At 42.4% G+C, this 23,990-nt stretch overlaps 2 protein-coding genes across 52 annotated transcripts in view; one reads left to right on the top strand and one right to left on the bottom strand.

Moving 5' to 3' along the window:
* Window positions 1–19,373, top strand: part of shot (dystonin-like protein short stop) — a 99,479-nt gene extending 80,106 nt beyond the window's left edge. For 21 of the 50 annotated variants that reach the window (XM_018009407.2, XM_089470877.1, XM_089470846.1 and 18 more), the window contains 19 exons: window positions 507–653; window positions 764–8,241; window positions 8,358–8,390; window positions 8,816–9,041; window positions 9,099–11,058; window positions 11,120–11,294; window positions 11,522–11,581; window positions 12,321–12,365; window positions 12,813–12,884; window positions 13,050–13,227; window positions 13,296–13,413; window positions 13,471–13,700; window positions 13,771–13,888; window positions 15,448–15,635; window positions 16,953–17,226; window positions 17,291–17,486; window positions 17,916–17,984; window positions 18,164–18,253; window positions 18,941–19,373. In XM_018009407.2, coding sequence (XP_017864896.1) covers window positions 507–653; window positions 764–8,241; window positions 8,358–8,390; window positions 8,816–9,041; window positions 9,099–11,058; window positions 11,120–11,294; window positions 11,522–11,581; window positions 12,321–12,365; window positions 12,813–12,884; window positions 13,050–13,227; window positions 13,296–13,413; window positions 13,471–13,700; window positions 13,771–13,888; window positions 15,448–15,635; window positions 16,953–17,226; window positions 17,291–17,486; window positions 17,916–17,984; window positions 18,164–18,253; window positions 18,941–19,082 — 11,799 coding nt within the window. In that variant the 3' untranslated portion in view covers window positions 19,083–19,373. Of the gene's footprint in view, window positions 1–506; window positions 654–763; window positions 8,242–8,357; window positions 8,391–8,815; window positions 9,042–9,098; window positions 11,059–11,119; window positions 11,295–11,521; window positions 11,582–12,320; window positions 12,366–12,812; window positions 12,885–13,049; window positions 13,228–13,295; window positions 13,414–13,470; window positions 13,701–13,770; window positions 13,889–15,447; window positions 15,636–16,641; window positions 16,821–16,952; window positions 17,227–17,290; window positions 17,487–17,915; window positions 17,985–18,163; window positions 18,354–18,940 lie in introns of all 50 variants that reach the window. The other 29 variants (XM_018009425.2, XM_018009414.2, XM_089470878.1 and 26 more) reach the window with 22 other exon arrangements.
* A 1,145-nt stretch (window positions 19,374–20,518) lies between these two features.
* On the bottom strand, window positions 20,519–23,919 carry LOC108617474 (E3 ubiquitin-protein ligase RNF25). 2 transcript variants are annotated; one of them, XM_089470892.1, is made up of 4 exons: window positions 23,481–23,919; window positions 22,969–23,291; window positions 22,815–22,886; window positions 20,519–22,748 (listed from the first exon to the last, which is right to left on the bottom strand). In XM_089470892.1, the coding sequence occupies exons 2-4, from the start codon at window positions 22,974–22,976 to the stop codon at window positions 21,650–21,652; spliced, it is 1,179 nt and encodes a 392-aa protein (XP_089327018.1). In that variant the 5' UTR covers window positions 22,977–23,291; window positions 23,481–23,919; the 3' UTR covers window positions 20,519–21,649. The 2 variants fall into 2 exon arrangements, with proteins under 2 accessions (XP_089327018.1, XP_017868770.2); XM_018013281.2 differs by lacking the exon at window positions 23,481–23,919 and having other exon boundaries at window positions 22,969–23,301.
* Window positions 23,920–23,990: the final 71 nt, after the last annotated feature.

Genomic DNA, 23,990 nt, shown 5'->3' with positions numbered 1-23,990 from the left:
GTAGTTAGTTTCCCATACTAAAAAGTATAAAACTTGTAGTTTTCCCAGTTCAAAAGTAGTGCTCGTTAATTATTTAGTAGTGCCTAGTAGTAAACCTTGGTGTTATTTTGTGCGTCCTTTAACAATTATTTATATTTGTTATGTTTCTTGTACTATAAAATGCTTGCAAGCCTAACTTATCATAACTCTCGCCTGGCCTATAAAATGCTTTAAAAAACTCTTGCTTTTACTGCCGCTTAAGTTATTTATTTTTCAGCAATTGTACGTTTGTGTGTCCTCTATATATATTTTGTGTTACATATGTTATGCCTTTCGATTATGTACTATTTGTATACAAAATTCTTTTAAATATTTTCATTTACGATCTCTCAACATATATATTTTACCCCAAATATGAAATATTTAAGTATGAACCTGTAACTGGTTAAGTAATGTTTTTCATCTAAAACTTTACTAATTATTGTCTCTTTTACCATCATTGTCAAACATAAAATTTGTGTATATAGCAAGCAGTATTCGAGAAGTTCAACATGTGTGAGGAGAATGTAAACGATCTGCTGAAATGGGTCACCTCAGTCGAACAGAAAATCTCAAGCGTTGGTGGACCACGAGAGAAAATCGATGAGCTACGGAATCAAATCAATGCGCTCAAGGTAATAAGTCTATAACTTAACAAACTAATATTACTATTTTAGTTTTTCTAAAAAAAATGTAGTTGGTCTATAAAATGTCCATTAAAATCTTATCCATTTCATTTTCATAGCAAATCAAGGATGAAATCGAATCGCAGCAGCGTCCTGTAGCCACCTGCCTGGAACAAATACGTCAAATTGTTCTCACTGGTGGTGATGTGCTCTCCGCACCAGAGGTCACCACTCTGGAGAACTCTGGTCGTGAATTGCGTTCACGCGTAGATCGTGTTAATGATCGTACACTTCGTCTACTGCGTCGCCTTGAGGCTGGGCGAGATGAGCTAACGAAGCTGCGGAGCGAGTTAGATATCTTTTCCGACTGGCTGCAGCTGGCACGTCGCACACTCGAGGATAAGGAACGCTCGCTATCAGACCTCACGCGACTCGCTTCGCAGGCAGACACTATTCGTGAGTTTGTCAGCGATGTGATTGGCCACCAGGCGGACCTACGTTTTATTACCATGGCCGCGCAAAAGTTTGTCGATGAGAGCAAGGAGTTCTTAGCTGTGCTTAACGACTTCCGCACCTCACTGCCAGAGAGGCTGCCACACGTGGAGCCATTGTCTAGCGCGGAGAGTCCCATACGCCAGGAAGTTTCGTTGGTGTCAGCACAGTACAAGGATCTACTGAACCGTGTCAATGCCCTGCAAGACCGTGTCTCGGGCTTGGGTGGTCGGCAGCGTGAGTACCAGGATGCCTTGGATAAAGCCAATGAATGGCTACGTAGCGTACAACCACGTGTTTCGCGTGTTATATCTGAACCTGTCGCTGGAGATCCCAAGGGCGTGCAAGATCAGATGAATGAAGCCAAGGCATTACACAATGAGCTTCTGTCTAGCGGTCGTTTGGTGGACAATGCTCAGCAAGCTTTAGATAATCTTCTACGCAGTTTGGGCGGTCAACTCAGTCCCATGGAAATCAATCAATTGGAATTGCCTATCGCTGATTTGAAGAACAACTATCAACAGCTTTTGGATACGCTTGGAAACCACTGCAAGACCTTGGATAAGACTCTGGTACAATCGCAAGGCGTGCAAGATGCCCTCGACAGCCTAGTGGGCTGGGTAAATCAAGCCGAGGATAAGTTCAAATTGAACTTGCGTCCCGCTTCGCTTATCAAGGAACGTCTACAGGAACAAATACGCGAACACAAAGTACTTTTAGCTGATTTGCAGTCGCATCAAGCTAGCATCGATAGCGTTCAAATCTCTGCCAAGCATCTGCTGGCCAGTGCATCCAATGCACGTATAGCCAAGAAGGTGGAGTCAAATTTGAACGATGTAACTGGCAAGTTTGAAAAACTGTATGATAAGGCTAATAAGCGTGGGGAATTCCTGGATGATGTATACAGTCGTCTCTCTAAGTACCTGGATGATATTAGCACCGTGGAACAGCGCATGGGTAGCTTGCAGGAGGCCCTTGACAGCCGCGAGACCAGTTTGCTTGCCACGGAGGAGGTAGCGCGTCGCATGCTCGACTTGGCCCGTGAAAAAGACCAGCTGGCGCCACAGTTTGAGGATTGTGTACGTAATGGCAAGGAGCTAATTGGATTGCGCGATGTGACCGATACGGGCGCTTTGCGTGATCGTATCAAGGCTTTGGAATCTCAGTGGCGCAACGTCAACATCAGCATAGATGAGCGCGCCAAACTATCGAAGCAGAAAGCTGAACGTCGTCAAGCATACGAGAGCCTTAAGGACGAGGTTTTATCTTGGCTAACCAGCACAGAAGGACGCGTCAATGCTCTTGCACCTGTAGCCATCGATCTGGACAAGATACGCCAACAGAATGATGAGTTGAAGCCTATCTGCAAGGACTATCGTGACTATGCGCCAACTATTGACAAGATTAATGATATTGGCTCCCAATATGATGCACTTGTTAGGCCCGAGAGTCCCTCACGTAAACGCTCAACATACAGTCCTATTAAGAGAACAAGTCCGCTGCGTCGCATGTCTGGAGACGCCAGAAGCCCCAGCCCGACCAAGGGAGGCATACTGTCGCCACTATCGACTGGTTCCAGTGGATTCGGTAGCCGCAGATCCTCTCAGGATGGCTTCCAGCTCTCTGAGCTGTCTCCGGTGCAGCAACAGTTGAGCGAGATTAACAATCGCTATGGTTTGATTGGAGTTCGTCTAAATGATCGTCAGCATGAGCTTGATAATCTAAGTGAAGAGTTGCGCAAGCAGTACGAAAATCTCAAAGGATTGGCGCAGTTCTTGGAACGTATTCAACGCCAGGTACCTAAGGAATCGGTGTCCAATAAAGACGAAGCCGATCGCTGCATTAAACAAGCGCGCAAAATCCTTGAGGATATGTACGAAAAGCAGAGCTTGCTTGACACAACAAAGGCACAAATTAAAGACATTCTGCGACGCAAGTCGGATGTGCCTGGCGCTGAGCAATTACGTGTGGAGAACGACAATATACAAGAAAAGTGGAAGAATCTCAATGACATCTGCAAGAATCGCATTGCTTTCTCTGAGAAGCTGCGCGACTTCCTGGACACCCATGGCAATCTCAAGAGCTGGCTAGATAGCAAAGAGCGCATGCTTACTGTGCTGGGACCGATTTCCTCGGATCCGCGCATGGTTCAGAGCCAAGTGCAACAGGTGCAAGTATTGCGCGAAGAGTTCCGCACACAACAGCCACAGCTAAAACACTTGCAGGAACTTGGACACGATGTTGTCGATCATTTAGCCGGCACACCCGATGCACAAGCAGTTGAGATTAAGCTCAAGGATGTGATTACCAAATGGGATGATCTAATGGGTAAGCTGGATGACCGCGCTAATAGCCTGGGCGGTGCTGCCGATAGCTCAAAGGAGTTTGATGCGGCAGTCAATCGGCTGCGTGAAGCTTTGCAAGGCATTAGCGATAATCTGGATGCTCTGCCAACCGAAGGCGATCACCAAGAGAATCTACGCAAGATCGAAAATCTTGAACGACAACTCGAGGGCCAGCGTCCACTCTTAGCTGACGTAGAACAATCCGCGGCTACATTATGCAACATTCTCGGCGACCCAGCCTCACGCGCTGATGTCAACTCACGTGTGGCAGCACTGGAGAAACAATATCTGGCGTTGCAAAAGAAATTGGATACGAAGAAGGCTGAAACAGAGGCTTCTCTGCGTGATGGTCGTCACTTTGCTGAGAACTGTTCGAAGACGCTCGGCTGGCTATCCGGCGAGTTGTCCAATTTGACCGATCGTCTGCTGGTATCCGCCCATAAGCCAACACTGCAACACCAGATAGACACGCACGAGCCCATCTATCGAGAAGTTATGGCGCGTGAGCATGAAGTCATAATGTTGATCAATAAGGGCAAGGATCTGTCCGACCGACAACAGGATCGTAGCGTGAAACGGGATTTGGATCGCATACAACAGCAATGGGAGAAACTGCGTCGTGAGGCAGTCGATCGTCACACGCGACTGCAGACCTGCATGGAGCATTGTAAGAAATACTCTCAGACCTCAGAGACCTTCCTTGCCTGGCTACGTACCGCAGAGGATAAATTGGCGGATCTAACCCCTGGCGTGCTATCCAAATCAAAATTGGAAACTCGTCTGCGTGATCTGCAAACGTTCCGTAGCGAGGTTTGGAAACATTCGGGAGAGTTTGAAAATACCAAAGGTCTGGGTGAAACATTCCTCAGCAGTTGTGACATTGACAAGGAACCAATCAAGGCTGAGTTACAAGATATACGCGATCGTTGGGAGCGCTTGAATAATGATTTGATTGCACGCGCTCACGAGATTGAGAACTGCTCGCGGCGCTTAGGTGACTTCAATGATGAACTCCGCAACCTGGATCATTCATTGGGTCGCTGTGAGGATCGACTGGCCGCACATGATGCCCTGGGCGGAGCGGCGAAAGACCCCAAGCTACTCGAACGCGTCAAAGCTATTCGCGAAGAGTTGACGAATCTAAGTAAACCACTGCAATCACTCAAGGCGATGGCAAAGGATATTAGTGCCGAGGCACGCGCCGCTGGCGGTGATGCTGATCATTTGACCAGTGAGGTTGATGGATTAGCTGATCGCATATCCGAATTGCAAGGCCGTTTAGATGATCGCTGTGGTGAGCTACAATCGGCAGCAACTGCTGTGTCCCAGTTCAACGAGCAGATGAAGAGCCTGGGTATTGACCTGAATGATCTGGAAGCTGAGGTTGAGAAGCTTTCGCCACCTGCACGTGAAATTAAGATTGTGCAACAGCAAATAGATGATGTGGGCAAGCTTCAGAATAAACTTGATCGTCTAGTTGGTCGTTTGGAGGATGCCGAGCGTGCCGCTGATGTTCTTGTAGACGCCGGATTTTCTGCGGATACTACCCAGACTCGCGAGCAAATCTCTACCTTGCGCAAGACCCTCGGTCGTCTTGATAATCGTGTGCGTGATCATGAAGATAATCTACAGAGAACACTTAAAGCTTTGCAAGATTTCTATGATATGCAGTCACAAGCGCTGGATGATATCCAGGATGTGAGTGAGGAATTCAAACGCATGAAGCCCGTGGGTTCCGAGCTGGATCAGATCAGACGCCAGCAAGAGGACTTCCGCAACTTCCGAGAGCGGAAGGTTGAACCACTGGCTCAAAATGTAGACAAAGTCAACATGGCCGGACGTGATCTGGTACGTTCGGCAGGCAGTGGGGTTTCTACGACTACCGTTGAGAAAGATTTGGAGAAGCTTAATGACCGGTGGAACGACTTGAAGGAGCGTATGAACGAACGCGATCGTCGTTTGGATGTGGCTCTCTTACAATCTGGCAAGTTCAAGGAAGCGCTAGCAGGTCTGTCTAAATGGTTGAGCGACACCGAAGAAATGGTTGCTAACCAGAAGCCACCAAGTTGTGACTACAAAGTTGTCAAGGCGCAGCTACAGGAACAAAAGTTCCTCAAGAAAATGTTGTTGGATCGTCAGAACTCTATGGGTTCATTGGCCAACCTCGGCAAAGAGGTGGCTAATCATTGCGAACCCGCTGAGCGCGCTTCTATTGAGAAGCAGCTTAATGATCTGATGAAGCGATTCGATGCATTGACTGATGGTGCCGAACAGCGTGAACAGGATCTGGAAGAGGCCATGGAAGTGGCGAAGCGCTTCCATGACAAGATTAGCCCACTGGAATTATGGCTAGATAATACGGAGCGTGCAGTTAAGGCCATGGAACTGATACCCACTGATGAGGAAAAAATACAGCAACGCATTCGGGAGCATGATCGTCTTCACGACGAGATTTTGAGTAAGAAACCTGACTTTACGGATCTCGCAGATGTAGCTGCTCAGCTGATGCACTTAGTCAGTGACGAGGAGGCCGTGAATCTGGGAGAAAAGGTTCGTGGTGTAACCGAACGATATACAGGTTTGGTAGATGCCAGCGAAAATATTGGTGCATTGCTTGCCGAATCCCGTCAAGGATTGCGCCATCTGGTTTTGAGCTATCAGGACTTGGTTGCCTGGATGGAAAGCATGGAGAATGAGCTAAAGCGTTTCAAGTCTGTGCCTGTGTATGCCGAAAAGCTGTTGGAACAAATGGACCATCTGATAGAATTAAACGAGAACATTGCAGGGCACGCAAATAATGTGGAGTCGACTGTTGAATCCGGCGCAGAGCTTATGAAGCACATTTCCAACGATGAAGCCATACAACTTAAGGATAAGTTGGACTCTCTGCAACGTCGCTATGGTGATTTGACAAATCGTGGTGGTGATCTGCTCAAGAACGCTCAAAATGCTTTGCCATTGGTGCAGCAGTTCCATGACGCCCACAATCGTTTGGTCGAATGGATGCAGAGCGCCGAGGCAGCTTTAGCACCTAGTGAGCCACGTCAAGCTGATGTGTTGCGTCTAGAGACTGAGCTTTCCGATATGCGTCCCATGCTGGACACCATCAATTTGGTTGGACCACAGCTGTGCCAATTGTCGCCGGGAGAAGGTGCCGCTACTATAGAGAGCATTGTTACCCGAGATAATCGTCGCTTCGATGCCATCGTAGAGCAGATTCAACGTAAGGCAGAACGCCTGCATCTAAGCAATCAGCGAGCCAAGGAGGTAACCGGTGATATTGATGAGCTGTTGGAGTGGTTCCGTGACATGGACACCACATTGCGTGAGGCCGATCTGCCAGCTATGGAACCTAAATTGGTGCGCGCTCAATTACAAGAACATCGATCGATCAATGATGACATATCCAGTCAGAAAGGACGTGTGCGTGATGTCACCGCCGCTTCCAAGAAGGTTCTACGAGAATCGCCACAAAGTGAGAATACGGCAACACTTCGTGAGAAGTTGGATGATCTAAAGGAGATTGTTGACACAGTTGCACAGCTGTGTAGCGAACGTCTGGGCATCTTAGAACAAGCTTTGCCACTTTCAGAGCACTTTGCTGATTCTCATTCGGGTCTGACCACCTGGCTGGATGATATGGAACAGCAAATCTCACGCCTGAGCATGCCAGCTCTGCGTCCCGACCAGATCACATTGCAGCAAGACAAGAACGAGCGTCTGTTACACTCCATAGCCGAGCATAAACCACTGCTCGATAAGCTGAACAAAACTGGCGAAGCTCTGGGCGCGTTGGTCGCCGAAGAAGATAGTGCCAAGATCAATGAAATCCTCGACACGGACAATGCTCGCTATGCGGCTTTGCGTCTGGAACTACGCGAACGTCAACAGGCACTGGAAAGTGCCCTGCAGGAGTCGAGCCAGTTCTCCGATAAGCTTGAAGGCATGTTACGTGCTCTTGCCAACACGGTGGATCAGGTGAATCAATTGGACCCACTCTCAGCACTGCCACAGAAGATTCGTGAGCAAATCGAAGACAATGATGCTCTAATGGATGATCTAGATAAGCGTCAGGATGCATTTAGCGCTGTACAACGAGCTGCCAACGATGTCATTGCCAAGGCTGGCAACAAAGCTGATCCCGCTGTGCGCGACATCAAAGCGAAACTAGAGAAACTAAACAATCTGTGGAATGATGTCCAGAAGGCCACTAAGAAACGTGGCAGCTCCCTCGATGACATACTGAGTGTTGCGGAGCCCTTCTGGAAGCAGTTGAACAGCGTAATGAAGACTCTTAAGGATCTAGAGGAGACGCTCTCATGCCAGGAGCCACCAGCGGCACAACCGCAAGACATCAAGAAGCAACAGGTGGCACTGCAGGAAATACGTCACGAAATCGATCAGACTAAGCCAGAAGTAGAGCAAGTGCGCCGACATGGCAGCAACTTGATGAACATGTGCGGCGAGCCCGATAAGCCAGAGGTGAAGAAGCACATCGAAGACTTAGATAACGCCTGGGATAATATCACAGCCCTGTATGCTAAACGCGAAGAAAACCTCATCGATGCTATGGAGAAGGCTATGGAATTCCATGAGACACTGCAGAATTTACTCAAGTTCCTGACTAAGGCCGAGGATAAGTTTGCTCATTTGGGTGCTGTAGGCTCCGATATTGATGCTGTCAAGCGACAGATTGAACAACTCAAGGCGTTCAAGGACGAAGTCGATCCGCATATGGTCGAAGTAGAAGCATTAAACAGGTAAGTTTTGAATTTCTTAAAATTAATTTTAGTTCAATTCTCATATCTTATAATCTGTAATAATGATAAATCAACGACGTATTTGTGTGGTCTACCTACAATCGTACAATTGGCAGAGGTCTCGAAAGGCAAGATAGTTTCAAAATTTCGTACGTTCTTTATAGTTCGTTCGCTGTTACTGTGTAAATTTAAGTGCCTGTGCATCTTATCTGCAATCGCCAATCAGTGATCAACGATCTGTGATCTATAATCAAGAATATTTCTTGTACTGCAATATTTATGATCTTAGATCCATAATTTGCGATCTGAAATCTTCGATTGGTGATATTTGAATTGTGATCGCAAATCTATATTCTTTGATTTGTTATCAAAGATCTCAGATTTGTTATTTCACAATTGCTTTATGCATGTGTTTTTATGATTTATGACATAAAGCCACCGGAACCAACGGTTCCATTACCAATGCATGTGCACTGACAAAGCTCAAGTTATTATTATTATTATCGTTGTTCTGTCTGCCTTTGAATCATCCGTTTTAATTAAACAATGCTAATTTTCTGCTAACCACTTACAGACAAGCTGTGGAACTGACGGAACGCACTTCGCCAGAGCAGGCGGCATCAATAAGGGAACCTCTGACCGTGGTCAATCGCCGGTGGGAGGCTTTGCTGCGTGGAATGGTCGAGCGCCAAAAGCAGTTGGAGCATGCTCTGCTCCACTTGGGTCAATTCCAACATGCTCTCAATGAGCTATTGGTTTGGATTAACAAGACAGACAACACATTGGATCAGTTGAAACCGGTAAGAGAGCCACGTTGTAGCTTCTAGTAAGCATTATCTAATTGGTTTTTCATGTAGATACCCGGTGATCCCCAACTGCTCGAGGTTGAGTTGGCCAAGCTTAAAGTGTTGGCAAACGATATACAAGCGCATCAGAACTCAGTTGATACTCTCAATGATGCCGGAAGGCAACTGATTGAAACTGAAAAGGGTTCTGTGGAAGCCTCCACTACGCAGGAGAAACTGCGTAAGCTGAACAACGAATGGAAGCAGCTGTTGCAAAAGGCTAGCGATCGCCAGCACGAGCTAGAGGAGTCTCTACGCGAGGCTCAAGGCTACATTGCTGAGGTTCAGGACATTTTGGGCTGGTTAGGTGATGTAGATGCCGTGATTGGTGCCAGTAAGCCTGTAGGAGGCTTGCCAGAGACAGCCACCGAACAGCTGGAACGTTTCATGGAAGTCTATAATGAGCTGGAGGAGAACAGGCCTAAAGTAGAAACAATACAAGCTCAGGGTCAAGAATACATTAAGCGCCAGAACCAGATGAAGGTTTCTTCTAGCAACCTACAGCATACACTGCGCACACTGAAACAGCGCTGGGATGCAGTTGTTTCGCGTGCATCCGACAAGAAGATTAAGTTGGAAATTGCACTCAAGGAGGCTACCGAATTCCATGAGACACTTCAAGCTTTTGTTGAATGGTTAACCCAGGCAGAGAAACAGTTGACCAATGCTGAGCCCGTCTCGCGTGTGTTGGAAACCATTCAGGCCCAGATGGAGGAACATAAGGTACTCCAAAAGGATGTGAGCACACATCGGGAGGCCATGCTGCTGCTGGATAAGAAGGGCACTCATCTCAAATACTTCAGCCAGAAGCAAGATGTGATTCTTATTAAGAATTTGCTGGTCTCAGTACAGCATCGCTGGGAGCGCGTAGTCAGTAAGGCTGCAGAGCGCACACGTGCTCTGGATCATGGTTACAAAGAGGCACGTGAGTTCAATGATGCCTGGAATGGTATGATGCAGTATCTGCAGGAAACTGAGCAAGTGCTGGATCAAATTATCGAAGAAGCCACCGCTTCGAAGGAGCCACAGAAGATTAAGAAATACATTGGTAAGCTAAAGGAGACCCATCGCCAGCTGGGCGCCAAGCAGTCCGTATACGATGGAACAATGCGTACTGGCAAGAACCTCATGGAACGTGCACCGAAGGGCGATCGCCCAGTGCTTGATAAAATGTTGCTGGAACTGAAGGAGCAATGGACACGGGTCTGGACGAAGAGCATTGAACGTCAACGCAAACTGGAGGAGGCCTTGCTACTTTCTGGACAATTTAGCGATGCTCTGGGAGAGCTGCTCGATTGGCTTAAGAAAGCCAAGAGTCGCGTCAATGAGAATGGACCAGTGCATGGTGATTTGGAGACGGTACAAGGCTTGTGCGAGCATCACAAACACATTGAACAGGATCTTCAGAAGCGGGCTGGTCAAATGCAAGGCGTGCTTAAGACTGGTCGAGATCTGGAGCGGTCGGGCAATAATCCCGAAGTGGGTGGAAAGCTCGACGAGCTGCAATCTATTTGGGAGGAGGTTCAAAATGCTGTGGGCAAGCGCGGAGAGAGACTCCAAGTTGCTTTGGTGGATGCTGAGAAACTGAACGCAAGTGTCCAAGCTCTGTTCGATTGGCTAGATCATGCGGAGCATAAGCTACGCTATGCCAAGAATGCTCCTGATGATGAGAAGGTCTCACGTGAGATGATGGAGATTCATACGGAGTTCATGCGAGATTTGCGCGTGCGCGAACGTGAGAAGACGGAAACGTTTGAGTATGCGGAGGTGATCATTGGCAAAGCCTATCCCGATGCCATACCCATTATTAAGAACTGGTTATCGATCATTCAGCAACGCTGGGAGGAGGTACGTCAATGGGCCATCAACCGTGAGTCGAAACTAGAGCAGCATTTGCAATCTCTCAAGGATTTGGATGATAACATTGAAGAACTGCTGGCTTGGCTCAGCGGACTTGAGGGCACGTTATTGAGTAAGTTAATCAGATTAGTTCCTATACGGTCGATACTTAATGCTTTTTTACATTCCTACAGATCTAAAACATGAACAACTGCCAGATGAGATACCGCCTGTGGAGAAATTGATTGAGGATCACAAAGAATTTATGGAGAATACGGCACGGCGCCAGAACGAAGTAGATCGCGCCTGCAAGCCACGTCAATTGCCACCTGGCGCTCGCAAGCCTTCACGTAGCGGCAAAACGCCAGTGTAAGTGTTATAAAATTACCCTTTATTTTCTGTATATACGAAAAGTTTATTTTGATTTGTTATTTTATTTTTTATTGCAATTTTTCACCAATTTTACTGCTACAAATATAAAATATTTTCCCCTGCAACGTTTTGCACACAAACTCTTGCCTATCGTCTACCCAAAATACAAAAAAACTATACTGTACACCATGCAACAACTACTCAATATATATATACAACTGTAGTCGTGGCTCCAGTCACGATCTGCGTGAACAGTCGCCCGATGGTCAGCTGCGACGTCAAAGGTTTGACTGCTACTTTATACTCTACACTATAAATTGCAAGCCACACAAAATATCAACAAGTGGCGAATGCGCTTACCAACACTGACTCTCACCCACGCTCACATTGCCAACTGGTTAAAGTCTGCATTTTGCTTAACCATTGCAACATTAAAAGTCAAATACCAGACAATCATTCGCTTACAAATAACATTAAGTTATTTCTGTGATCTATGTAACGCTAAAATTTTAAAGATCCTACCTACCTATCAGTACTACATATCATCAATTGTAAAGAATTACAAGTTTCAAACTTGGATCATTGTACCCTCGATGTACCTTTACTGAAGTCACAAAGGGTTATAAAAATTCATATTAATACGTTTGTAGTCCTATAATGCGTTAACAAACCAAGTACATAAATTTATCATTGAATACTAAGAGCTTAGAATGAATCCCAAACAAATCTATATTTAACATGAGATTAAAGCAAATATTGTTCTTCTCTTTATAAATACTTGTATAGCTAATATGTAAAAAAAATTATAATTTCTTAAAGTAATTTATACCATATGTAGACATAACTCTAAATGTAGTAATAGTTAGTATCTTTGCCACTTACCACACCACTGCACCTCGCACACACACACAGCACCCGGCTTTCAACACTGCTGCTAAAACTGTTGCTTTATTTTGATTTCTGACAACCCAACTAATAGTGTAACTTTTCTAATATTTGTTTGTCAATCTCTCTCTTCCACAGTTTCAAGGGTTCGCGCGATCAAGGACTTAACGCTCGTAAGGGCAGGTGAGTTATTTGTCTGAGTTTCTAGACCCTGATTCTTAAATAGTTCCAAGAAATAACTGTGCATGCACTTTCAAAATGCTCAATGAAATTTCTTTTGTTTACTCTCAAATATTTTTTTTTCGGCTCTATGCAACACAATTTTTGGAAATGCTGCGACATGTTATTTATTTCGTGTATACAAATCTAAATATACTATCAAAATTGTCTTTGTACTGTTGTTTTGTATTTGTTTATATTGTTTCATGTTTTGTTTTTGTCTCTCTCTTTTGTCTCTTTTTTGTGATTCTACTTTCATCACGCTACGTAAACGTTGCCTCATATCAAACTCTATGCATCTTGCTGCTTAAATACTTGCTCCACATCATCAATAAATCAATATTTATACATATATATTTATATATATATATATCTATAAATATATGTATATATCTTTAATTGGCTGTACAGTCGTGTTACGCCCACGCGTGATACGCCCGACAGAGATCGCCTGCCGCATTATGGCCCACGTTTCTCACCAAGGTAAGTGACCAACCGACCAATCGATGTTTCATTCACCATTTGCTAAATGCTATGTTAAGTATTTTGTGTATGTTAAGCATTTTGTAGTTGATATCTTTTTCTTTCATTGTGCTTCCTACAAATATAATCTTAGACTTGTGCTAATCCTATACAACCTTATTTAAGCAGCTCCAATGGTGGAGAACTTGAATTCCGTTCGCCACGTGCCAAACTCCTGTGGAACAAATGGCGCGATGTCTGGATGCTGTCATGGGAGCGCCAACGCTTACTTCATGAGCATCTCATGTATCTGAAGGACGTGGAGCGTGCTCGCAACTTCAGCTGGGATGATTGGCGCAAGCGAGTGAGTACCTTTTTTGAATCTAACCAATTATCAGTAAATAATACTTGAAAATATTATATCTTCCGTAGTTCCTCAAGTACATGAACCACAAGAAATCACGTTTGACTGATTTGTTCCGTAAAATGGATAAGGACAATAATGGCATGATACCCCGCGATGTGTTTATTGATGGCATACTCAATACGAGTAAGTTCTGAAATCAAATTAGTTAAAATAGTTCTTCTAATTGAGTTTCCTTAACAGAATTCGATACATCGGGACTGGAAATGAAGGCTGTTGCAGATCTATTCGATCGCAATGGCGAGGGTCTTATCGATTGGCAGGAGTTCATTGCCGCCCTGCGACCTGATTGGCAGGAACGTAAACCCGCCACAGATTCCGATAAGATTCACGATGAGGTCAAACGTTTGGTCATGCTTTGCACGTGCCGTCAAAAGTTCCGTGTGTTCCAAGTGGGCGAAGGCAAATATAGAGTAAGTCTAAATTAAAGTTGGATGTTCATACGATTTTACATTTGCTTACGGATGTATTTTTTCATTGCAGTTTGGTGATTCCCAGAAATTGCGCCTGGTTCGCATCCTCCGTAGCACTGTAATGGTGCGTGTGGGCGGCGGCTGGGTTGCTTTGGATGAATTCCTGCAGAAGAACGATCCTTGTCGCGGTAAGTCGCACTACTCAGAAGTCATATATAACCGTTCTAAGTATAAACAAATTTTGTACACGTACACACACGAAAATTTTCGAGAAATCATGTTAAATTTGAATCATTAATCGCATAATATTTCTAGAGTAACTTTTTGTAGTCCACCATACCACAAAAAAAGATAATCATAAATATTCCATTCCCATCTCAGCTCATGCATTTTGTCTATACCTTAGATTATATATGCATCGTTCTTTTAAAAGCCCATTTTGATCATATCTCATAATTCACATACATCAACTTAGGTACAGTTGTGCTTAACAACTAATTATAATATTTTTTATATACAAGCTAAACATTTTTTTTAAACATACCAATATATCATATTAATAATACCAAACGGATATGGTCATTTAACCAACAAATAAATATTAAACTTTTGTGCCTAAATATTTATAACTAGCATATGAACCCAAAAGAAAACAGAAACATATAAAAAACAACATAACCTAAACACACAATTTTTGAAAATATCATTAATTTGTTTGGTTGAAAAGTTGCTTTAAAAAATATTAAAAAAAAAAAAAATTAAAAATTAAAAATTAACAGCGCGCAATATTTTTGAAGAATTTTTGAAATTTAGCCAGCGCCTATTTTGACGCCTCTCATACACACAATAACCCAGCGAAATCAAAAATCCAAAAAACTCTATCCTACCCAACTACATTTAAGCTCACATAATAGGCCTCATCATGCTCATTATTTTGTAGCTTTTATAAATGTTAACTCAGCGTTTCCTCCTACCCCCATACCACACCTTGTATTTGTATTCTACTTATTTGGTATGTTTTCCAAAACTGGGTTTTGAGAACCACTATGCTTATTGCCTAGCTTAACCTTAACCAAAACTTTGATTGACAATATAAAAAGTTGCTTAGTACGTTTTAGTGCATGCTTCATTTTACTTTCGCTGTATTTTCTCTTTGTGTAACTTAGCTGCAGTTCTTCATACTATTAACTAACAGTCATGTCGACTGTACCTACCTAGCTGTAACTGTCACGCCACATTCGTTAATTTCTGTTTTCATCATTCAAATTTTTGAATTGAACTTTTTGTATTAATAATTTTGTATACCGTTTTTCGTTTTTACTAATCAAATTTTTATGTTCTCCCCCGTTTTTCTTTTTCAAATGTTTTTTATATTATTTTTATTTGTTAAATCGAAATCGATATCGATAACGATAAAAATATACATATAACTTCATACATGTGTGTCACAAAAATCCGCTTGCGCTGCCCGACCGCCCGCCTGACCACGCCAAACATGCACTCGCCTGCGATTAAAAAAATACCACAAAAATACCACGAACAATATCAAACAAACAAAAACCACAAAATACTGTGATTAAATACCATGCGGTAACAAAATTTCGTTGTTATTGTTGTTATATGTACAAAAATACAACAACAATCGAATGCGTGATGGGTGTATATGTGTGTATATATGTATATCCGTGCTTGTATATATATATATGTATATGCCATTTGGTATATTTCGCGGCATTTAACGGAGCAGCCAAGGGACGCACTAACATTGAGCTACGCGAGCAATTCATTTTGGCCGATGGCGTCTCACAGAGCATGGCCGCCTTTACGTCCAGACGTTCCACGCCCAATGCTGCCCAAACTGCCAACAGTTCGCAAAATGGCGCCGGTAGCCCCAACTTGCCGCCATATATGAGTGGACAGGGTCCCATCATAAAGGTAAATCAACAAACCTATCTCAGATGTGGGTTAACTAAAAGAAAGAAATCGAAAAAATAATGAAGATTCCTTTCACAATCCCTTCACTGATCCCGTATATTAGAGTTGTATGGTTCAGAACAAGTTCAATTGAGGAAATCTCATAAGAGGACTAGTGCACTTTTTCTGTGATCTGTGAACGATGATATTGAGTCTGCTATAAAATTTGCCTCTCTAGATTTCAGTAAAGATTCATTTTGTCCGACTTCTTATGAATGCCACGTTCCACAGAGTTGGTCAGCAATTTAAAAACAATCTGTGAACGATTCAATTCGCTTAATCAAACTTTGTGAACCGTATCTCGATCATTTTAACCTGTCCAAAGTTTTACTAACGGAACTATTTGGAATAATCGGCAGTCTAGTTCACACCTTAATAATGCTTAATTGAACTTGGTCAATAAATTGAACTATTTTTCCCCAACTCTAATGTATATCCCATGTTAGGCGTCGATTATTGATTATACGAAAGGTAAGTTCTGAGCTTTCGTTTCGGGTTTATTGTGTGTGTTGTTGACAAATAAAAAATACCATAAAAAAGCAAAAGTACAAACAAAAAATACATGCTCGCTCGCTGCTGCCGCTGCGTCGCGCCGACTCTTGATTTTTGTGCATGAGAATTTATATAATTCTACAAACATATATATTTATTGTATTGAACGTATTATTGTTGCTATACTACATACATATCGTATATATATTTTACGTATATCTTTATTTGATAATCCTCCAATTGTTTTTTATGTTACGCTGCGTCATTTCTTTTGAGTTAAATGCTAGCTACATTTGATTGAAATGCGTCAACAGTTGCGCTCCCCGTTAGGCTAGGGTTTTTTTTTGAGGTTATGTACAGGCATTATTTAGGCTATATTGAGGCCAGATTGCTTAAATGATCATATACCGTTTAGTCAGCTATAAGCATATAGAGCAAAATGCCAACCAAAAACAACTTATTTCTATATATGTAGCTGATGAGCACTTGGCCGAGTTAATGCCAATATTTGAGAAAATCCGTGCACAAGACCAAGTCCCATGCGCCTTTCCCATACATATGGGCGCCGGCGGCACAGTATTCGTGCGCTGCAATACCAGCCGCTCGGTACCACTGAGTCCACACGTGCTTCATTGTCATCCAACCACACACTGGGTAAGTCGAACTGAAGCTGAGGAAGCAGACGGAAGTAAACCTCACCAGGTGGCAACAGTGCCAGTAGCAGGGGGCACCACCAAACACCGCAAGGATTACGATATTAATATATAATCCATTACTTCCCTTTAGGTACGCGAGCGTTCCGTACGCTCCATACCCATGTCCAGGCCATCGCGCTCTTCGCTTTCGGCCAGCACGCCTGATTCGCTCAGCGACAACGAGGGAAGCCATGGTGGACCCTCGGGCCGTTACACGCCGCGCAAGGTCACCTACACGAGCACACGCACGGGCCTCACGCCAGGTGGCTCACGTGCCGGCTCCAAGCCCAACTCACGCCCGCTAAGCAGACAAGGCTCCAAGCCGCCTTCACGACATGGGTCAACACTTTCGCTGGACAGCACAGGTGGGTCCATCGAGTTGCCCATTATCTCACACCAATTATAATCCAATTCTTGTCTATTTTTTAGATGATCACACACCCTCGCGCATACCACAGCGTAAGGCGTCCGCTGCGAGCACTACCAGCGGCACCTGCACCGGCACCACACCGCGGCCGGCTCGTCTGTCTGTCGCCTCAGCATCCACGCCGGGCAGTCGGCTAAATGGCACCAGCACCATCACACGCAAAACCGCTTCCGGTTCGGCAAGTCCAGCGCCCACAAGGTAAGAATTTGAGCTACGAAGTAAGACTGATACCATTGTTTGGGGGTAAAGCAGGGGGTTTATTTGATCAAAATGTGAACTTTATTAATTTAATTATTTGTTTTTCAAAAATTATTTTCGGTTACTGCATTAACTTTTGACTCACACAACAACAATACCAACAAAATACCTAAATAATACCGAAACATATTCAACATAATACTCGAAAATCATTAATGTACATGCTACTCACACAACAAATTGGCTTCTATTAAAAAAAAAAACATTCAAAACACAAAATACAAAATATGATTGAAATGCTAACTTACAAAATGCATATTGGCTTGAATATCATATCGAAATTGAATGCTTGAAATGCAACTAACTGCAACATCAAAAAATACCAAAAATATATACCGACTTGTGCCTGAAACAATCCAAAAATACCAGCAATGGAGGCATGAGTAGATCATCCAGTATACCAGCACTAACAGGCTTCGGCTTCAAACCACCTACTAGGTAATGCCCAAGAAAACAGTGAAAAACTAAATAATACTAAACATAACATTATTTTAAATTATTTTAAACTCATAAATCTTAAGTTAGACTCAGTAAGATAAGCTAGTCTCTAAGCAGTAGCAAAAATATATTAATTCTCGGTTATGGTTGTACTTATGCTAACTATTCATATACTAAAGCCGCCCATCACGGATACCGGTTAAGATACCCCTCAACGATTCCAAAACATCATCGCCCACCAGCTCGTGTGCCAATCCAAGCAGCTTGGGGTAAAGATCCATATATGTATATGCCAACGTATTATATACAGAGGAAAAGAGCTCTGTCTAATTATATCCACAGTAGAATTATTTCAGCAAATTGTAGAAAGTAATTATTATAATTTCAATACTTAAAGTATATTTGTTGTTTCGAGTTTTGTTATCGTTATTGTTATTGTTAGTCTAATGCATGTCCACAGCAAGTGCCTCGTTTCTTTTCTAACTTATAAGCTCAACTAATGATTTAAGTTTGTTTTTGTTAATGACCTTGCGGAGGGAATTATATACTTGAGGTGTCTGTCTGAATACAAAAAGTACCACATGTATCACAATAAAAGTTTCACATTATAAATTATACGTATTTTTCCAGATTAGATATTCTGATTTAAACTTTAATAAATATACTTTTCTTTCAATACTTCAAATATTTTAATTTAATTAAATTCGTTTTATTGTTTGTAAATTAACCTGTAAAACAAAGTAAATTAAATGGCAAAGTTAAATTAAAAATTAAATAAAATGTAAAAGACTTAACTAAGTGAACCTATTTCCGCAAGCTCTGCAATCTTCTGTAGACCGAAACTATATATTTTTTATATTTATATATATGTTACTGTTCAATTGTTAAAGTTTCTATTATTATTTAAGTATTTTGAAAAGCATTTCTCATATGTTTAATTGATTCGCCATTCACAGACGCAACATCAGCGGCAGCTCCACGCCCTCGGGAATGCAGACGCCGCGGAAGAGTTCCGCGGAGCCGACGTTCAGCTCGACGATGCGGCGTACATCTCGCGGCACCACGCCCACAGAGAAACGCGAACCGTTCCGACTTTAAGGCGGAAGCAAAAGTTGCCAATTAAAATTTAAAAAAAAAAAAAAAAAAAAAGGAATTCATAAAATTACTAACCACGCACTGAAGTTCTTTCAACTAATCAACCCAATTGTGAATTTGCCTCCTGACTCTCTACTCATCAGACTACATTGATATACAAAATGTAGCAACAGGAACCAGTTTGAAAAGACGCTTCCAATCCATACAAAAAACTGCAAATTTGTATGAAACAGCGCCAAGAATATTGCAAAATTCGGTAAAGCGTAAAAGACACACAAAAAAAAAAAAAGAAAATGGGGGACTACAAAATTTAGTTTTTATAGCAACCGTTATAAAGCAAAAAAAAAAAGCTATTCACACAAAAGTTGAGAAAACTAAACACGACAAGTCATACTAACTAAAATGAGAACCTTTTGCTACTACTAATATTTAATGCCTTCTTTTTACTAGTTATACTTAAATATGGATTTCCAAGTTTATAATTTGTATATACTTATATAAAATGCAAAATACACTCCAAGTGCTTTAAGGCAATTCAAAACTAAAACTAAAAAAAAAAAAACAAACAAAAACGATAAAAATTAATAAAATAAAAAATTTATAAAATTGAAAAACATTCGAATTGTAAGTCGATGCGCACTGTCATTAGTTCCTGCAGTCTCCGGCCACGCTCACAAAATCGCCAGTTTGTGGACGTGTTCTAGCTGTGGGCGTGGCAGTTGTGTGTCGACCAAAAAAAGAAAAAAACTTAAGTAAAACTTTGATTTTGTTCTGTTAAAACTAATTGTAAAAGTGAAGCTTGTAAGCCGCATAAAAGAAAAAGAAAAGAAAAAAATATTTAATTAAATACTAAAAGTCATTACTATAAGTTTAATTAATATTTAGTTAATAAGCCAAACAAACACACACATACAATTTATAATGCATATTAATTTTGTTTTGTATATGCGAGTGGAACACATAACTAATATAATAGAGTTAAACCGAAATGATAAAAACCTGCAGAACCTTTATATAAATATTGTATAATACTAATACTAAATTATTTTGTTATACAAAACGAGAGAAATGCATTGAACGTTTTTTGTAATTCTATTAAAATAAAACAATTCAAACGTGAAATAAACATTTACAAAAAAAAAAAAAAAAAAAAAAAAAAAAAAAATTAATAACAAAATATGATAGTTGTTTTCATAAAAGCTTTTAACAATTTAATTACAGCTTTAAACAAATATTTCTATATACCATTTGAAGGCGATCATTTTCACGTATGCAATAATGCGTGCTCTAATTGAATTTTTGGGGAAAACTGTAAAATAGTCGAACTGAGAAGTTTTTGATAGTCCTATCGAAAATCTTCGATTTTGTGAACCCTTGATAGCCCTATAAAAAACAATCAGTGTAGAATACCTTATAATAAATAAACCACAAGGAACATATTTATTATGGAACTGAATTTATTTATTTAATTTATGAGAGCTTTGTATTTGTATTTTTCTTTTTGACACATTGAAATTTGGTATTCGTAGTATTCGTTACATGCGTTACATGAATTGCATGTTTTTCGTTTTTGCCTTCTTGCTTTACACATAAACATTTAATTAATTAGACATTTAAATATATGAATGCAAACGTATACATCTATATGGTTGCTAGTTAGTGCTATGATTTGTAATTTCTCGGTTCTGTCATCTAAAGCTGACTAGAATGGCGCTGCTAATGGGAGGACATGCCTACAACTATAGATATTGTGCCTGACGGCTGTCTTTTCATTTCAACATCGTCTTATTCTGTTGTCTTTTGTGCTAATTGCTGCCTCAGGAAAACTATGAAAGATGGGGAAGAGTTACGAGTTAACATTTATGCTAAAGTTTCAAGTGCGGATTGCAGTTTATGCGTTGTAGTAAATATCAAAGTGTGTATATAAGTGTTTCTGTGTGTATGTTCGTATCTATGTGGGTGTGTGTGTGTTTGTCTGTACGTCAACGCCAGCGCTGCCAGTTGGTGCTGCTAATAACTATCATCTATTACAACAACCCCCCTAATTATATCGCTAGCAATAATAGTTGCAGCAAGTCTTTTGTAAGCCATTACAAGTACAAATATAGATATACATACATATCTAAGATAAAACTAAATACATAAATATACATATAGATTCGTAGATCAATTGAAATTCGCTAAACCACGCTTGCCATACAGCTAAACTAAACATAAGTCAATCGATCAATCAATCAGGAGCTGAATGCCTGAGCAGATTGTCTGGCTCAGACAGTCAATCAATAAAGCAATCAATCAGGAGTTGAGCCAAGCGCCTGGCTCAATCTTTCACAGAAATCGAGTGTTACACAAAAAACCAAAATACTAAAAAAATCAAACATTCAAATTGGGAGCCGGTCTTGAAGTATGGGGCGAAATGTTTTGTATGTTGTTGTATATTAGCAGCAGGTTGACAGAAGGTAAAGCGGCAGCAGGGGCAACAGCTGTGGCATTGGTATTGTTCGCATCAGGGCTGCGTTCTTAGTTTCGCTTGGGATCGTAAGACGCAGCATCCAGGTGCTGCGCCACTGTCACCTGGCATGGCCGCTGCCGGCAGTTTGCGCCTTTGGCTGTTTGCCGCCTGCAGAGTTGGCACCGCTGCCGGCTCCGCCAGGAGCAGCAGGTCCACCACTTCCACCTCCTCCTCCTCCAGCTCCACCAGCTGCTGTGCCAGAACCCTGAGCTGCCTCGCCTCGATGATGATGATGGTGATGATGATGATTGTGATTGTGATGTCGCCGACCGCCTCGATAATGTCGACGATTGTGATGCTGATAGTTGTTGTTTGTCGGCTCCGGCAGCACGCGCTGTGTGTCCTGCACTACAGGAGCAAAGCTGCTAACCACGGGCTTGGCCTGCGCAGCTGCGCCGCTTGCCGGGTCTGATGTGCCGGCGAGCTTCTTTGCTGCCTCGGCCTCTTCGCGACGGCGTCGCCGACGCACATCCTCCTCCGTTTCGATGGCTATGACGTTGCCAGCCTCAGCCTCGACATCGATGATGGCGCCACGGCTCTTCTGCTGCAGATAGAGCTGCGACATGTGTTGCTGCATTTGCCGCAGTTCTTGGGTCACTTCGAAATCGGGAGCATTTTCCAGCTCGGAGGGCGGCATTGCGCACTTTAAACTGTCCGATTCGTCGCGTATGTGCTCGCGACAGACGGGGCACAGAGCCTGAAAGGGATCGGCAGTCTTTTGCTGCCAAGCGGGCAGTTTCTCGAACTCCTCCTGGTAGGTGCGACGCATCGCATTCAAATGCCGGGCCAAGCAATAGCTGTGTAGGTAGTGGAAGCACTCGGTGCGTGTGAACTCGTCGCCCTCGCTAAAGCCATACAGGCAGATGACGCACTGCCCACTGGGCAAGTTGCTACCGGTCAAGTGCTCGCGCACCACATCAATCAGATCGAAGACAACGGGCTGACCCAGGGACTCCTTGATCTTGGCCTCACACGCACTGCGTATGGCCTCTAGCCGGTCATCGTCCAAGCCACGGGGACGCAACAGCTTAAATTCTGGACTCACATCCGGATAGCCAGCTGGGGGCCGCACCTGGAGCGTCACACAAATATATTGCCGCTCATCCTCCTCGCCCGTGAGCGGCAGCACCGTTGTCTCGATGACGTCCACAGCGCCACTAAAGAATTACCGGTAGTATTAGTATATACAGCATAAGAGGAGCTTGAACAGTGCGGAGACCTACCTGGCAGCTCGCACTATGCGCACATCGTCCATGAGAATCGCCTCTAGCGACTCCAATTCCTCGTCTAGCAAACTGTAAATGAGTCACAGGACAACAATACCATTGATTTCGCAAATGCATGACCATTAATTGCTGTGTTACAATGTCTGCTTACCTGTCCATATTCGTTGTTATTTGCCTAGGTCTTTAAATGCTATGTTTCTTAAATATATAATAATAAAAAAATCGATTGAGACAGAAATTTTGCGCCCGACAACAACAACTAGAATAAGGCAATCGCAGCGAAACGTAAACACGAATGCCAGTCACAACAAGCGTTGACATAAGCAGTGCCGCTGTCAGGTGCGCCCTCTAGTGTGGAGTAGCTAACAGTATTGGGGCTATTAACAGTATGTTTGAATGTGCTGTCCTTACAGAACGATTGCTGTCAGGGCTACATAAATGTTTAATGTCGCGAGCAATTTGAATCAGCGTGTTCTTAATGAAATTTAAAAAGAATATAAGTTATTATTTAACTAATGTGAGAATTTGAAACAGATTAAAGTAATAAATATATATTTATGAATAGTAAATATAAATACATCATGCTTAAAAATGCTTAATGAAATTAAAATGTATGATGAATATTTACAAATAATAGTAACTATATTTTAGTTTATAACTTACTTTATCATCTTTAATATGCTTTAACTTTTTGTTAAGTGATCTAATGCCGTTGCGATTCCCTCAACATATTAATACTTGTTAAAAAATAGTTACATTGATTATTACTTAATTTTAATTTACTTTTAAAATAGTAATTATTTGTATACAAAAATGCTTTTTCTTTGTTCGCTCACACGTTCTCTTTCCACCTCTTTACTTCTCTTTCTTTTATGCTGCGCACTAATAAAGGACACTGCTGGCATTCCCTTGAGTCGCTTGCCCTCTAACACTCATACACACACACTCACAATCACACACACGTGCACATCGAAAGCTAGCCTCTGTCTATGTGTGTGCTTTTTTGGGCTTGAGCATTTTAATGCGCTAGCCAAAATAATTTTAGAACTGAAAAATTTCCATAGCAGAGTCCTACGCCGATTGTGTGCGTCAATTCCCATTTGCTAGGTGATGGTGGTGCTTGCGGTGGTGGGTCTGGTGGTTCTTGTGGTGGCAATGTGTGCTCGCGCGCTT

The sequence above is a fragment of the Drosophila arizonae genome, chromosome 5 (genome assembly GCF_054131065.1).
Source record: "Drosophila arizonae isolate 15081-1271.41 chromosome 5, UAZ_ARI_1.0, whole genome shotgun sequence".
Classification (NCBI taxonomy): Eukaryota; Metazoa; Arthropoda; class Insecta; order Diptera; family Drosophilidae; genus Drosophila; species Drosophila arizonae.
This window is presented reverse-complemented; position numbering and strand designations above follow the sequence as displayed.

Coding starts and splice junctions, on each gene's coding strand:
- LOC108617474 (XM_089470892.1), bottom strand. Junction 22,749..22,814: donor CGCATAGTGCGAGCTGCCAG/GTAGGTCTCCGC, acceptor GTAATTCTTTAG/TGGCGCTGTGGACGTCATCG.